Source organism: Esox lucius, chromosome 7, assembly GCF_011004845.1.
Source record: "Esox lucius isolate fEsoLuc1 chromosome 7, fEsoLuc1.pri, whole genome shotgun sequence".
NCBI classification, from domain to species: domain Eukaryota; kingdom Metazoa; phylum Chordata; class Actinopteri; order Esociformes; family Esocidae; genus Esox; species Esox lucius.
The window spans coordinates 17419217-17435634 of record NC_047575.1 but is presented as its reverse complement, the minus strand read 5'-3'; the positions used below and the strand labels follow the sequence as shown (position 1 = coordinate 17435634).

Here is a 16418-nt window from a genome sequence, read left to right as displayed (position 1 = left end):
AAAAATTAAGAGACCTCTGCACCTTTTTCTTTCCTTTCCAAAAAAGTTGAAAAAGGTTTTGAGTGAGGAACAGAAGCGTTCAATTTGCAGTGGTCTCTTAATTTTAACCCTACTATTCCTCACTCAAAACCTTCCTTTTTGACTTTTTTGGAAAGGAAAGAAAAAGGTGCAGTGGTCTCTTAATTTTTTCCAGATCTGTATTTTTGCTTATTTACTCTTCTTAACTCTAACTATATAGTTGTCGGGTGACATGTCACAAGAATTTCATTGTGCAGAATGACGCTGTGCTGTTCAGTGCATTTGACCAATAAACCTTGAAATCTAAAAGTCTGCACGCACATAAACTTCCCAAGGGTCTGTGAAGGGAAAAGCTGCTAGGCCAACACTGAGGAAGGAATTTTAAGGCAGAACTGGAGGCCGGAGACTGGTGAAGGCACACTGACAAAACAGGACTGCTGAGCTGGACAAGCTGGCAGAAACGGATAACCGCAGAAAGCCTCCTCACCATTTGACCATAGGTCAAAGGGACAGGTTGTTACAGAGGGAGCCATTGACACATGTAAAGGCCAAACTGGGGCTCCCCTCAAATGCAGGCCATGGCCTGAGAAGGCAATCCTTTCAAGGGTTTTCAAGAGTGCTCACTCCCTCTCCTCTCACTTCTCCGGGTGAGCATGACCAAGTTATCCAATACCAAGCCAAACCGCAAGGTGGGGGAAATCGACACATCCAACAAACACTGTCTGGATCATGGGGAAGCCATTGAGAGAACAAACACCGGAATGGACTGCGAATTGCAGAGACAAACTACAAACAACACCTGGGTTAATGTGACACAAAAATGGACAGTATCAGATAGTAAGGAGTGCCAAGAAAGGTAAGAAAAACACTTTATTTACTACACTGTGTGCACAATTATTAGGCAAGTGAGTATTCTGATCATATTATTATTTCTATGCAAATTTTCCAACTCCAAACCAAATAAACTTGAATGTTCATTGGATTGAATCATTTTCAGGTGATGTGTATTTGTGTATTGAGAGAGGGTGTGACAACAGTGAATAACACCTTATATCAAGGTGTGCATAATTACTAGGCAGCCTCATGACCTCGGGTAAAATGAGCCAAAAAAGAGATTTCACTGACACTGAAAAGTCATAAATTGGAAAATGCCTTTCAGACGGATGCAACATTCTTGAAAAAGCTAAACTAATGAGGCGTGACCACTGGACACTCAAATGTTTGGTTGCGAATAGGGAGCAAAAAATGCATGGAGAAAAGATGAAAATTAACTGCAAATTACTTGAGAAGAATTAAACAGGAATTAAGCTACCCATTATTCTCCAGTGCCATCATATTCCAGAACTGCAATCTACCGGGAATGTCCAGGAGTACAAGGTGTCAAGTGCTCCGAGATGTGGCCAAGGTCAAGAAGACTGAAAAAAGACCACCACTGAATAAGATTCACACCTATAGATTGGGCAAAGAAATACCTGAAGACAGATTTTTCAAAAGTTTAATGGACAGACGAAATGAGAGTGACTCTTGGACCAGATGGATGGGCCTGTGCTGGATCACTAATGGACACAGGGCACAACTTCGAGTCAGGTGCCAGATAGGTGGAGGAGGGGTACTGGTATGGGCTGCTATCATTAAGGATCAGGTAGTTGGAAATTTTTGGGTTGGAGATGGACTGAAACTCAACTCCCATTCCTACTGACAGTTTCTGGAAGATAATTTCTTCAAGCAGTGGTACAGGAAGAAGTCCACAGCATTCAGGAAGGGCATATTCTTTATGCAGGACAATGCTCCATCACATGCATCCAAGTACTCCACTGCCAGAATAATGACCTGGCCCCCTTCCTTACCTAACTTAAATCCTATTGAGAACTTGTGGCCCCTTCTTAAACATGAGATTTACAGTCATGGAAGACAATACACCTCTTTGAACAGCATTTTGGAGGCTGCGGTTGCTGCTTAAGCAAAAGTTGATTGTGAACAGATCAAGAAACGGACCGACTGCACGAATGGAAGGCTCATGGCAGTTATTGAAAAGAAGGGTGGCTATATTGGTCACTGAATATTTTTGAAAGGCCAAACATTTTATTTAATTTATTTTGTGTTACTTATTTGTTGCACTTACTCTAAAAATTGAGAATACATTTTGTAATTTATTTGTAATTTATCTGTATTTATTTTACTCCATATTCTTTTATTTCTGTTTTTATTTATTTCCATATTTTATTTCTGTATTTATTGATTTCCATATTCCTTTATTTCTGTATTTATTTATTTCTGTATTTCCTTGACCTTAAGCTAATGAGGAGGCAAGACTAACAGTCAGATGTTGCAATCAAGCCAAGAGCAGCAGATAGAATGAGACTGTGAAGACGGTGAGTACTGTTTTAGATCCTTGGTGCATTCCCATGTCGCCAATCGCTGTTCCTCGTTTAAGCACATGCATAGTGAATAGGCTATGAGAACACTGCGTCTTTGCGGTTTGGTCCCAGAAGTCCTTGGATTAAAATTGGTTCATTTCAGTGCCAGTGTGTAGGACCAGACTCGTAATGTAAGCGATCATATTTTCCCCAAACTCCTTAAGGTTTGGACCTATGCACTGGTGTTGAAATCAACAAGTTTTCCTCATCAGATCCCCTGCGAGAGACCCACAAAGAATTTCTTTGTCTGCTGTTTTTGTTGCCTATTCACTTTAGCATCAATGACAGTGTGCAGTCTTTTGTAATTGTTGCCTAAGATTCCCCGTGCCTTAAGAGCTAAGAGCTTGTGACCATAAAGCTCTATTTTGGTCTTGTCACTCCAAATTACAGTGTGCCAGAAGCTGTGAGGCGTGTCAAGGTGTTGTCAGGCATATTGTAAACAAGCTTTTTTGTGGCGTTGGCGCAGTAAAGACTTCTTTCTGGTAACACGACCATGCAGCTCATTTATGTTCAAGTATCGTTGTATTGTGCTCCTTGAAACAACCACACCAGCTTTTTCCAGAGCAGCCTGTATTTCTCCTGTGGTTAGCTGTGGGTTTTCTTTGTATCCCAAACAAATGGCTTCATATGATCATTATCCTTAAATAAAATAAAAAATGTTGGCATGATCAGTCATATTTTCTAAATCAATGCCAAAATATCACAATTTCTGCCAGGCTATGCAAATTTATGAGCACAACTGTATTTGAAATAGCCTCATTTACAAAACGTCTTTCAATATTTTATATGGAATAGGACAACATATATGCTATTTATAGGCCATAGTCCTACATTTTATTGTGCATTATCTAATTAGGAAATATGGTTGGAAATGAAAAAATTTGACATACAGTATTAGTCAAAATATGTTAAACACGCTTGAGTGTTTTTTCCTTTGGTGGATCAGAGTTGATGTGACAAATAAGTGAATGAAAAACGTTTTTCTAATAAAAAATAATGTTGCAAAATTAGCCTACATTATGATGCATTGCGAAACAATTCTAAACTAGATTTAAACAAAGTCTAGTGAAATTTAGAAGCAAACAAGTTTCAGTAAATCATCTGTGCCTATAACTTTTTGCAGAGCTGTCAAACACTCTGACATCCTATGAAAATTGACAAAATTCTTGTGGTAGGCTGTTTCATTGGCTTCAAAATCCCATGTTCAGATTGGAAACATAATTTTGGAATCAAAATATTGTGCAAAAAGATAGTTGTCTATAAAGATAATTGTGATCTGGCTGAAATTATTTCGATCAGGCAATTATAAAGCATAATAATTGCAACCGCCCTGGTGTAGCTGTATAAGCTCAGTTTGCAAACATTGTGAAGAGTGAAAAACATTTGTTGGATCATAAAGTTTGTGTTTTATTTCTGTTTAAACATAGGCTGTTATATGTAATTTAAACCATGTGTCCGGTAATGGTTCTTTATGGCTGAAATTCGCTAATTTTAACTGCCATATTGGCAGTCAAAAAAAGTCTAGTGTAAACTGGTGATATGCCTAGGTCTAATAAGGTCAATAAGGTCCGCGGCAGGGAAGCTCCGCCCAAGGAAGCTCCGCCCATATAAAACGATTTGTTATTAATTGCATTATTCATGCCTATGTTATAGCATGGTCTCCCAGATCATCTCCTTGTATCCCAAGTCTTTGTTACAATATATTAATCTCACACTTCCCGTTCATAAACTGAAATTACTTTTCATCATTTCCACTGTGCACTACTTGAATTACAAAAAAAGCTTTTGCTGCTAGAAAAGCCAGGAGTTATCCCAGTATGAATTATATCACTGACTTAAGTAAATGACTTGGTTTATTAACCGTTGTTATTTTTTATTAATATTTTTATTTTTACATATTTCATCAAATCACCCTCAGTCTATATATATGTTTTAACAGCAAAAAAAACATTAAGATAGATGTCACGATGTTATTTTCACTATTTCAGACGCCATAAAATCGCTACATACGCACATCGTTTTTCTTCAAGGAAACGATGCGCCAATGAAAGCAAAGCTTAAAGGAAGCAATTGGAAAAGGGGGAGGGTTTTCTATATTGGCGGAGCTTCCCTGCCGGGGGCAGCAGTAGGACCCTTCGCCAAATAGTAAGCTATTCCGAGTCCTCTATCTTTCTCTATGAAAAAAAATCTAAGAACGTTTAAATAGAAGGTCAGCCAATCAAATTGTTAGATTTGTTGTTCTTTATATAATTGACAGGATTTTATCCAGTCATTGCATGTGTACACAACTACATCCGTGTCCTGCCAGCCAATCTGCTTTCTCAACTGGAATCAAGGTTGTTCGTGAAATCTATTCTCTCCGTCCTATCCTTCGTAAGGAGCAATTGTTTTCTTTTACGACGTACATTTAAGCCGTATTTACCAAACATTTATATTGGAAAGGTATGTAAAAGCAATGATTGTATTTTCTTTACGTCTACTTCTATCTGAGAAGTACAGTAGCTATCGAGTTTTATTGCATTACTCTGCTAGTAAGAAAACGACTACTCTAGTCTAATGCTACCCTTAGCTAACTATTGTTAGCTTAGCCCATGGATAGCCTCTTCGCTCCGGCATCTGTTTTACATGTGTCTCGGAACGATGGGACTAAATTTAGCTGAGGTTTGTTAACCGTTAGCTAGGTACGTTTGCTAGCCAGATTCCCAAATGTAAAAACTAACGATAGGGAGATAATGTACAGTAGCTAGGTAACGTATATAATCAACGCGTTTTATCAATTGAACTATTTAAAACAAATTATTTGTTAGCAATTAAACGGTGCCAATATTTCCCCGCCATGAACGCGTTGAAATAATGTTGGCTAACTAGTTACATTAGCTATCTAACTAGCTAGCATAACAAAGGCTAGTGTACTAGCTAGCTAGTTGAGTAACGTTTTTAATCGATAGCTAAATGTATGCAGACTGAAGCACAAAATGTTAGAAAATCTTTATGCAAAACAGTGGGGTTCAGTATCCGGAGGGTAGGCCGCATCTCTCGGCACCCAAAGAATAGCGTGTACACATTTGCCGTAGGTTTGATGAAAACTAGTATTTATGACCGTTCATAAATTCTATGGATTTGCAATCTGTTCGCTACAGTAAACGCGTCATGTGTATTGATTTCACACTAGTTCGGTACTCCGCTACTACTGAATGTCTTGCTGTAGGAATGATAATTTCCCATGTTAACAGCCTGCGGATTGTAGCATTCTGCACCATCTACTATCTGCATGTTAAATGTTGAGTTTACCGGCCGAAATTGTTTTGAAATTAGCTGGTGACAGTTCCCTATCAGTTCTCCTCAATGAAAGATCCCAGAAATGTTCCTTATGGACAAAAAGCTTAATTTTGTCAATAGTTTTTTTTGCGAGACAGTCCATGTTGAGGCACATCAATATGCTAATTAAACAGCATTATTATTAGCTATAACTTGTGAAAATGGGGATAATAAAAGAAGTCTTGCGTTTTTGGTATATTTGCCAGCAATCTTGTACCAAATGTATAATAGGTAGATAATTAAGGGAACATCTGAAATCCAACCTTTTCATTGAGTACCTAAAATAATTCCACAGCTTATTTTGTTTATTTGTAAGGTCATCTATCCAGCACTGCCGTTTGCCTATTAACCAATTCACTGATTAGAATGTACTCATTACAAAGCTGTGTGTTTATTAATTTTTTTTCCTAGCTTTCTTCTATGCACGGACTGTAAGTCGTTCTGGAAAACAGTGTCTGCCGAAAGACCAATGTAAAGTAGCTAGGTACGTTTTCTTGCCAACTAGTTTAAATAATTTAAAATTAACTAGGAACGTCTTTGAGTTTTGTCAAAAAAATAATTTGGAGTACCATATTTCAGCATTTATAAGCCGCACCGTACATGAACAGCATCATTATTTTTTTATAGCTTTGTGTGTATACAACCCCGAGTATTAAACGCACTCGTATATAAACCTCGACATTATCCCGGATAATTGTCGTTTCGCAAAATACTGTTATCTAACGCTGACGTTATAGTTATGTGCTAACGTGACCATTAATTACTTGCTACTACTACGTTTGCTCGGTAGCTAGCAACCTCTAATATTAGCTTGTTACGCTCGTAGGCTTAACTTTAACAGGTGACTTTCTGCTGAATTTGATAGGATGATGTTGACTGTAAAGATTTCAATAATAGCTATATAAATAGAATGTACCCGTGCAATAGCCTGACTGGTCCACAAGACTGTTCTGGTCGCATGTGAGTTCATGACATGGGGTTTCTCAATGGATTACAATCTAATTTGATTGAGATTTGTATGCTTGTTTCAATTATTGTGTCCCCTTCCTTGTTCATCTGAATATTATGAACATATCCTTCTACCGCATATTGTAATGCCTCGATCTGGAAGATATCGCAGAGGTATTACTGCAAAAAGAATCACACTGAAGAAATGCTGCCTTTTCCCCCTCGGTGCCGGGCTGTTTACAGTAGTTGCCACTTAAAAAGAAGTGCAGTTTGAGGGGCATATCAACAGTAACTAAAATAGGCGGAGCTTTTTGCGAAAAGTCTGTTATGACTTGTACTTACATTGTACATTAATATTTAACATCTGTCATAGGGCCCTACCAAAATGTATTTGTTTTAGAATAAAATGTTTTTGAACGCCAATTGTATCATTTGCTACTTGAGTTTGAGACATCTACGTCATCAAGAAATAATCTGTAAAATGATTATTTGCTGGTGTAAACTGGTGTATATGCCGCACCCATGTATTAACCGTGGTGGTTGAAAATGATAAAATCCGTGTTTGTGACGCGGCTTATAATGGGAAATTATAATTGTGATCCTGTAAATATAACTTTTCTTTAATGTTTGAATTAAGGACGTTCATGTAACACAACACTAATGCTTACAAATAACTACTCATTTCCAGGGAATGAATGTTACAATGGCTTGCCATAATAAAACTTTGTTCCTCAGAGTTGTATGTTCACATTTAAATAGTATTTCTAATGAATTCAATGTAAGTAATACAATGCATTCAAATATATAATTGTCTAATCTGCTGGTGTGAAACGTTTTTCAGGTGATTGACATATGTTTAAAAGATCACCATATAGAGATTACAAATTTTCATTAAAAATGATACCTCTAGCAGTAGTTATGAATCATAATTTTTCTTTGATATTCAAATCCTTCATATTGGTGGATTTTACTAACAATTCTTTCATTATCTCACTTGAATACAGTTTATGAACAATATGGGAATACGCATTAATAGTGTCAAGCATAGGGTTTATAAAATACTTTATTTTATTTTACAGCAAAGGATGAAGAGGTTATACGTAACTCATAGCCATCTTTGAACTTACTTTTTCATTGACGCTTCATGGGAGATTCAAGCTTTGTTTTAATTATCCTTGCTTTTTTAGTGTAAACAAAATTGTGAGCTGAAATAACATTTTCTTAGGTTATATTTGACTTCTAATTACAAATGCCTTAATTTGATGAACTGTTGGCCATTAGAAACAATATGCAGTACTTAAAAATATATATTTTATTTAAAATAACACACTACCATTCAAAACTTCGGTGTCAAATTGATGAGAGAAACTGTGCTGGTATTGGTATTGTTTTTATGTTGTGAATTACTATTGTTGCTGGAAACAACTGATTTATATTAATGGAATTTACATAGGCGTACAGAGGCCCATAATCAGCAACCATCAGTCCTGCATTCCAATGGCACATTGTTTGCTAATCCCAGTTTGTCACTTTAAAAGGCAAATTGATCATTAGAAAACCCCTTTGCAGTTATGTCACAGCTGAACATGATTAAAAAGCAATGAAACTTTTCTTTAAACACGTAGAGTATCTGGCGCATCAGCAGTTGAGTTTGATTATAGGCTCAAAAAATGATTTCTTCTGAATCTCATCAGTCTCTTCTTGTTCTGAGAAATGAAGGCTGTTCCATTTGCCAAGAAACTGTAGATCTGTTACACCGCTGTGCACTACTCCGTTCACAGGACAAAGCAAACTGGCTCTAACCAGAATAGAAAGAGGGGGTGGCCCTGGTGCATGATAGAGCAAGAGGACAAATACATTAGTGTCTAGTTTGAGAGACCGATGCCTCACAGATCCTCAACTGGCAGCTTGATTATATAGTACCCGCAAAACATCAGGATCAACTTCCACAGTGAAGAGATGACTCTGGGATGCTGGCATTCTAGGCAAAGTTGCAAGAAAAAAAACATCTCAGTAACAATGTTGCCAATATTGCCAATAAAAAGAAAAGCTTATGATGGGCAAAAGAACACAGACAGGGTGGGAAAAAGTGTTATGGAGAGATTCATCAATGTTTGAGGTTTCTGGATCACAATGATGAACATTTGTCAGACCAAATGGAAAAGGGTCAGGAGTAGGGCTTGAGTCCATCTGTCAAGCATGGTGGAGGCAATGTGATTGTCTGGGGGTCTTTTGGTGGTGGTGAAGTGGGTGATTTGTCAAGAGTAAAAGGGATCTTGAAGGAAGGCTCACTCCAACTTGCAATGCCATACCCTGTGGATGGAACTCGATTGGAGCCAATTTCCTCCTACAACAAGACAACAGCACAGCTCTACACTGTGTATGAACTATTTAGGGAGGAAGCAGTCATTTGGTATTCCGTCTATAATGGAGTGGCCAGCAAAGTCACCGAATCTCAACCCTGTTGAGCTGTTGTGGGAGCGGCTTGACATAAGAAGTGCTCATCAAGCCCGTCCAAGTTGTAGGTGGTGCTTCAGGAAGCATGGGGTGAAATCTCTTCAGATTTCCTCAACAATTTGACAACTAGAATGCCAAAGGTCTGCAAGGCTGTAGTTGCTGCAAATGGTTGATTTTTGACAAAAGATAATTTTTTTAAGGATGTTATTATTTTTGACTTTGTCATTGATTATATATCCCATTTATTTTGCTATATTCTATTCAAACTCATTTCATGTAGGTTTTCATGGAAAACAAACTTTTGAACGGTAGTGTAGATGGACATTATTTTTTGTCTGGGCACATTGCGTTAAGGACACTTGTCAAAAAGAAATCACAATACACACGTCTTTGAAGTAAATATTATGCCATGTAATTACATTTTAAATTAAATTAACCTCAAATCCTTGCCATGGTACAATGCTGGTTCCATGAATCACCCATCTTCAATGCCCTGCCACACAGGCCTTGAAATCATGCTAGCTATGAACGTCCACTAAAGCGTTTGATGTTAATTGCTTTACTATAAGCCATTTTTATACATTAGGCAGCATGTCAGAGGGGTAAAGACTGTTTGGTCCATCCAGTTATGGAAGTTTTTTTCCCCCACAAGATCTAGAGTAACCAGTTGAGTCCTGCACATTAGTGGGAAAATATTTGATGTCAGTGGCTGGTAGAAAATGTTATACAGCCTGAATGGTCATGCCTGGATAGGTGGACGGCTAGCTGATCCAGTAATTTAAGCTAGAAATGGTGTTCCTCTGGCTTATCAAGAGTTAACATTTGCTTGCTAGCTGGCTTGTGTTGGCTATCTAGACAAATGTACTTTTTAATGACTGATGTCCTTATTAGATGCAAGGAAACCGGGGCCCCCGTGGTGAACATCAGAATCATGGCCCATCTAGACACCAGATGGAGAATCAGAAAACTGGACCCAACAGCAATGGACAGCATACAGATGAGCAGGAGAGTCCAAGTAAGTTTAGTATATGCTTTGTTTTTAGATTATTTTACTATACTTGGGTGATTACATTTGTTACCCTGATATGTAGTAAGATAAATCTTGTTTTCCACCAAGCAAAAAATTTATCTTGTTTGTTCAAAACAGCCTTGGAAATGGTTCATCGTTAACTATCAAGACTGTGGAGGCACTGTGTTGGGAGTCTTTTTACACGTGTTCTTATTCTGTGGACGCTTGTTAATTTATCACAACATTTTGAGCACTTCCATGGCATTGGGTAAATGCCTCGAGATGCAGTTGAGTGAAGCTGGGCATTTATGTTTCCTCTTATCTTACATATGTTTGGCATCTTTGTGAGCACAACAATCTCACGCACATCACCTGAAACATTTCTGAGGCTGCAGGCAACAGCGAGCCTACACAGTGACCAAATACATGGCAAATCTTATGCTGGATTATTTCAAGAGAACAATAATGATATCCAGCAACATGGGCTCAGAATTGGCTTGGGCCATGAGCACATCCACTAAGCTTTAGGACTTAGCATACTGATATGGAACTCTGTTTGGGTCTATGCTTGTCTAAAAATATACACCTCACATAGTTTTACACATCAGATATGGTTATTGGTCAATCAGGAAATATTACTACATGCTTCATTGTGTAATGTACGTAATTATTTAACATCATCGTTACACTATCACTTGTAATTTCTCACGGTGATTCACAGTGATGCCCTATGAAGTTAAATCTCACTCACTCACAGCGGTATGGAAAGGCAGACCCCGCCACTCTTCTTTGGACTGGGACTGCTAGTCTGAAAAATATGTCTAGCTGATGGATTCAAACAATGTTCTCCCCAAAACATATTTTGTCTAAATACCCCTATTAATATGATTGCTTTCAGGGCATGGGTCGATATTAGTTACTTTTGTCAGCAGAGCTGCCTTCTTGAAGTTTATCTATTATGTTATTTTCATCAACTGAATGTTCATTACCATTTAAAATGATCAAGTCACATGCTAAATCGTTGCTAAGAACAATTTAAAATGGTCATTGTTTTCAGGATGTTTGTATAAGAAAACCAATGCGGTTATGAAACATTGGACCAAGACTTAATATGTTGTTTATATTTCGGTTCATTGTAAAAAGCTACAACGTCTTTTTGGTTTGATGTAAAAGGCCATGTTTTGTATTTTTTATTATTCTAATAATCAAGTGTTTTATACATAGAATAATTGATTATTGAAATAATTGAAAGCACATTTTTCTCAGCAACCGACCTGCTCACATAGATTTAGTTCTGAAATCCATACCATTACCTGCAAAATAACATCGTATTTACTCATTCCTCCAGATAATTATTCATTATCAATAAAGGGAATAACAAATGATATTTAAGTTTGTCTAAGTTCGTGAATTGCTTTCTTCAGGGAGATCAGGGTCAAGCTAGCATGAGTGTAGGTCAGCCATATTTTATTGATCTTTTACAATAATTAATTAAATTCTCTCTTCATAAGATTTGTCGGTATGTGCAAATATAGCTAAAAATAATGGTGTGTGCAAATATAGCAAAATATGTCTTTGACAAAGCTGTATGACTCATGTCCAGGCTGGCTTAATAACAAGATTCTGTGTAAAGGATCGAGAGAGAATGCTCCCTAAATGTTTGTATTCACTGCATACCACTCACAGATTTGAGCCATGATTCGTAAATACACAGCATACAATCCACACATGTAAACAAAGATCCGTAAATACACAGCAGCGAATCCATGATTGTAAACCATGAATCGTACATAAACAGGATTAAACTCGAATACATGGTTAGAAATGTAAAATAAATTCACAAATGTGAGTCACTATCCACAAACAAACAAACATTTGTTTTAATGCACCCTGTTTTGTCATTGAACAGTTTCGTGTTAGAATTGTCGAGTGTGCTTTTGTGGAACAAGTGCGTGGAACGGTTCAGGTCACAGGTCAACGATCCACAAATGTGAGTGAGACCAATGGTTGACAGATCATGGTTTACATTTCGAATCATGGCTCACATTTGTGAGATGTATGCTGTGAAAACAAACATTTTGGCTGTATTCTATCTCCATACTAAAGGCTTCGCAATTAGTTTCCTACAAACCAGCATGAATTAGTGGTTTTGGCCATGCACTCTAATTAACACCATCCTGGCACAAAATACTTAGGGCTGAGCTAACATCAGTCTTCAAAACACTTGGGGCTGGGCTAACATCAGCGTGGGCTAAAGCCCCGAAACCCCTGGCCCGATGATGTCCCTGCTTTGAGGCGGCCTCAGTTAAAATGTATTTTTTGTTTAATATGAATCACATGCATAATGCATCGTGCATGATTGCCAGCCCTAATGGAGGATATACAGTAAAAGGCTTTTGTAAACCACAGACTATTGGGCAGTCAGAGGTCTACATTCACCCCTTAGTAGAGTAGCATTAATTTGGATAAACATTTCAGCTCAACTGACACAATATCCAGTGATTTTAGTCTAGGAAAAGCAAAGGAAGGACAGCTCACTCTAAAATTGAAGGTGCATTGATGAGTCCGGGTTTTGATTGAAACTAACCTCAGTACCCCATGGCACATTGTCTACCGAGAGAGATGTGACACGGGCATGAATGAAAAAGATATTACCATAATAATACATTAATGTAGTGAAAAGAACTGTTTCTCACTTAAAAAAATACAGCCTTTATTAAATGACAGTTGAACTTCTCTTAACAATTATTTCTTATTTTTTCTATAGATGCAGGGATAACCATAGATCTACAGAACTTCAGGAAACCTGGAGAGAAGACATACACTCAGCGTAGCCGTTTGTTTGTGGGAAATTTACCTACTGGTGTCACAGAGGTGGAAGTGGAGAAGTTGTTTTCCAAGTATGGCAAGGCAGCTGAGATTTTCATCAACAAGGACAGAGGGTTTGGATTCATTAGACTGGTGAGTAGAAATAATATGTATAACAAGAATATAATAAGAAGTGCATCACGACTGCCTGCTGAGTTGTGAAGTACTGTCACCCTGGATTCAGAATTGCCTTTTGAGTTTTGAAGGTTCTAGTGTGTTGTGTTGATGTGAGGAGGGTTGTAGATTCAAAACCCAGCCAAGATGGAGTTTTCATTCTGTCACAGTAGCATAGTAAGTAATAGGTCGTTAGATTCCTCAATCCTAGATTAATGTGAAAGTTAGCGTTTGTATTACCATCTGATATCTTGGAGTGTGTAAAATGTGTATGTATAATGTTCACATTTTTTACCAACAGGAGACCAAAACCGTGGCTGAGATTGCTAAAGCTGAGCTTGATGACACCTTATTCAGGGGCAGACAGTTGCGTGTGCGATTTGCAACGCATGGTGCTGCTCTAACTGTGAGGAATTTACCACAGTTCATTTCCAATGAGCTCCTGGAAGAGGCTTTTTCCATCTTTGGCCAGATTGAAAGAGCTATAGTTATAGTGGATGATAGAGGGAGACCCACAGGAAAAGGCATAGTGGAATACACAGCCAAGCCTGCTGCAAGGAAGGCACTGGATCGCTGTGCAGATGGATCCTTTCTATTGACCGCGTACGTTTAGGACTGGAACAAAAGCTTCAAATTCACTTATGTTTTCCAAAAGTGGGAGAAGTAATACATTTCCTGCTTTTCAGATTTCCCAGGCCAGTGACAGTCGAGCCGATGGAGCAGTTTGATGAGGATGAGGGACTGCCAGAGAGGATTATAAATAAAAATCATGTTTATCAAAAGTGAGCAATCTTTTTGTTAAAATATATATCCTTGAAATAAAATGGTCAAAAATACTTAATGCCAAAACAATCTCACCTAGATGCTGAATAATTAAGAGTATTGTAAATATTTGGACAGTGGCAAAAAGAACCGATTGACTGATTGAAACAGACATTATTCACATGGTATTTTTTGAGACGTTTCTAACATTGGTGTAAAAAATCTCCCTTATTCCGTTTGGAAACATGACTTTGGAATCTAAATATTGGGCACAAAGAATAAAAATTATTACGATCTGGCTCAATTAATCACGATTATGGCAATTATGCAAAAGTTGCGACAGCCCTAGTCTCCATGCTTGTTGCTAAAAACCTCGTCCATAAGCTAGATGTTGTGTACTTTTCAACATTAATCACAGCAACATTTAGACTGGTGAATTTGACATCCCTTCAGTAGGGAAGCACATTAGAAATTATTTTAAGGACTATGTACAAAATGTACTGTCATGCAATGATTTCTCTCACATGGATGAAAATAACCTCCAATTAAAGCAGACAATGGGCACTTTAACCCCTTATTCATTTTATAATTTCAAATCCAAAATGCTACAGAGCAAACAATAGTCCCAAAGTTAGCTGTAGGCACAATTCAACATGAAATACGTTCTTGTGTCAAATGTGTTTTCCAGGGAGCGGGAGCAGCCGCCAAGGTTTGCTCAGCCGGGAACATTTGAGTATGAGTATGCCATGCGCTGGAAGGCCCTGATGGAGATGGAGAAGCAACAGTATGAGCAGGTTGACAGGAACATTAAAGAAGCTCAGGAGAAGCTAGAGCAAGAGATGGAGGCAGCCAGACATGAGCACCAGGTTATCCTGATGAGACAAGGTATGTATAACATCATCCACACCATAGACACCTTATCAGTCCAAACTTGAGGATACCATTGAAAACAATGACAGTGTTTATGTTCCTTGATGTGTCCAACCAACTGATTTATCCCAAATGTCAATCTGCTACCACACCCACAAAATAAACTCTAAATGAACCACTGAAGTGCAGTGTTGTTGTTGGTAATCGATTAATATGGTGTAGATTGTATTGACAGGACTGTATCAGTATTTTGGTACGAGGTAGTATTGTGGGGAGGAAACTACAGTAAGCAGACTTAACTTATATGGAGAATTAGTCCTAATGTTGCAAACGCATTGTCATCCAGCATCACATATACCAAGCTGTAAAACACTAACAGTGGGTTTTCAACAGATTCGAGTTTTTGTGTTGTGATTTTTGCCATGGAAAACAGTGATATTGTTTTAACTAGGTTACTAACAGTATTAAACACATTACAGACCTGCTGCGGCGTCAGGAGGAGCTGAGGAGAATGGAGGAACTCCATAACCAAGAGATGCAGAAAAGGAAGCAGATGGAGCTGCGTCAGGAAGAGGAGCGTCGGAGGAGGGAGGAGGAGATGAGGATGCATAGCGAGGAGATGATGAGGCGGCAGCAGGAGGGCTTCAAGGGGAACTTCCCTGGAAGTGTCAGTCTTTGCTATTTGACACTAAATACACAGATCTAAAAGACAGATTCAGCATTATTCCTTTATACATAGACATGAAATTTTCCTGAAAGTTAAGCTCCTTTGCAATTGCTTTAACAGTATTCAGCAATCAGAATAAATGCCAGTATTCAGTAAAGTAATATTTTGGTTGCTCATTCTAAATTGCTTTATCTGATTACATAATTCCTTTCTAATTTGTTTCCACTCTATTTCTTAGCGGGAACAGGAGATGCGGATGCACATGCAAGGTAAGTTCTCCTTTAGCTGTTAGATATGAGATATCAGTGGTACCGTGTTATCATTATTTCGCTTTGCTAATGTGCTGTTTTGGTTTGATGTAGGTCAAGGAATGACTAGAAACTCAATGAGTGGTCCTGAAGGAAATTCCAGTGGGCCCAGCACTGGACCTGCCAACATGCCTGCTGAGAACCCACCTTTAATGGTAATGTCTGAATCATTTGAAGAAAAATACTATATGCACACACTAATATATTGTGCTAACAATGGTTAACCAAATACGTTTACCACTGCAGTCCTGATAAAAATTTTAAGCAGGAAGACCAGAATGTATTTGTCATTGTGATCTAATTTTGGTTTTCTCCAGCAGGGGGCAGGGAACAACATGCCTGGTGGAGGCCAGCCTGGCTTCCCAAGAGGCCCTGGCCAAGGCCCTGCTGACTTTGGTGCCAACAAGCGTCGCAGATTCTAAAATGGTCAATTCAACTTTTTTTTTTCTTCAGACTGTACTATATTTTAAATTCATACATGAAATATTAAATTTTATGTATTGTGAAAATTGTATGGGGAATATTGCGTTTTTACTTTTTAAATGGCATCTCAAGTTGGCGTTTTTTTATTTCAGGTGAATTTTGCTTCTGTATTAGATTGTCTTTTTTATTCCTCAACAAAATGTGCTTTTATATAGCAATAGAAAATTTCTCACTCATTC

General features: G+C 38.0%; 1 protein-coding gene across 3 annotated transcripts; it reads left to right on the top strand.

Annotated features, from left to right (window-relative positions):
• The first annotated feature begins 4697 nt into the window (after positions 1–4697).
• On the top strand, positions 4698–16268 carry nono (non-POU domain containing, octamer-binding). Of its 3 annotated transcripts, none has more exons than XM_013134460.4 (10): positions 4698–4877; positions 10050–10173; positions 12935–13128; positions 13451–13752; positions 13836–13931; positions 14600–14796; positions 15261–15448; positions 15687–15717; positions 15811–15911; positions 16077–16268. In XM_013134460.4, the coding sequence occupies exons 2-10, from the start codon at positions 10050–10052 to the stop codon at positions 16176–16178; spliced, it is 1335 nt and encodes a 444-aa protein (XP_012989914.1). In that variant the 5' UTR covers positions 4698–4877; the 3' UTR covers positions 16179–16268. The 3 variants fall into 3 exon arrangements, with proteins under 3 accessions (XP_012989914.1, XP_019903840.1, XP_010893738.1); XM_020048281.3 differs by having other exon boundaries at positions 4699–4877; positions 16074–16268; XM_010895436.4 differs by having other exon boundaries at positions 4712–4808; positions 16074–16268.
• The last annotated feature ends 150 nt before the right edge of the window (positions 16269–16418 follow it).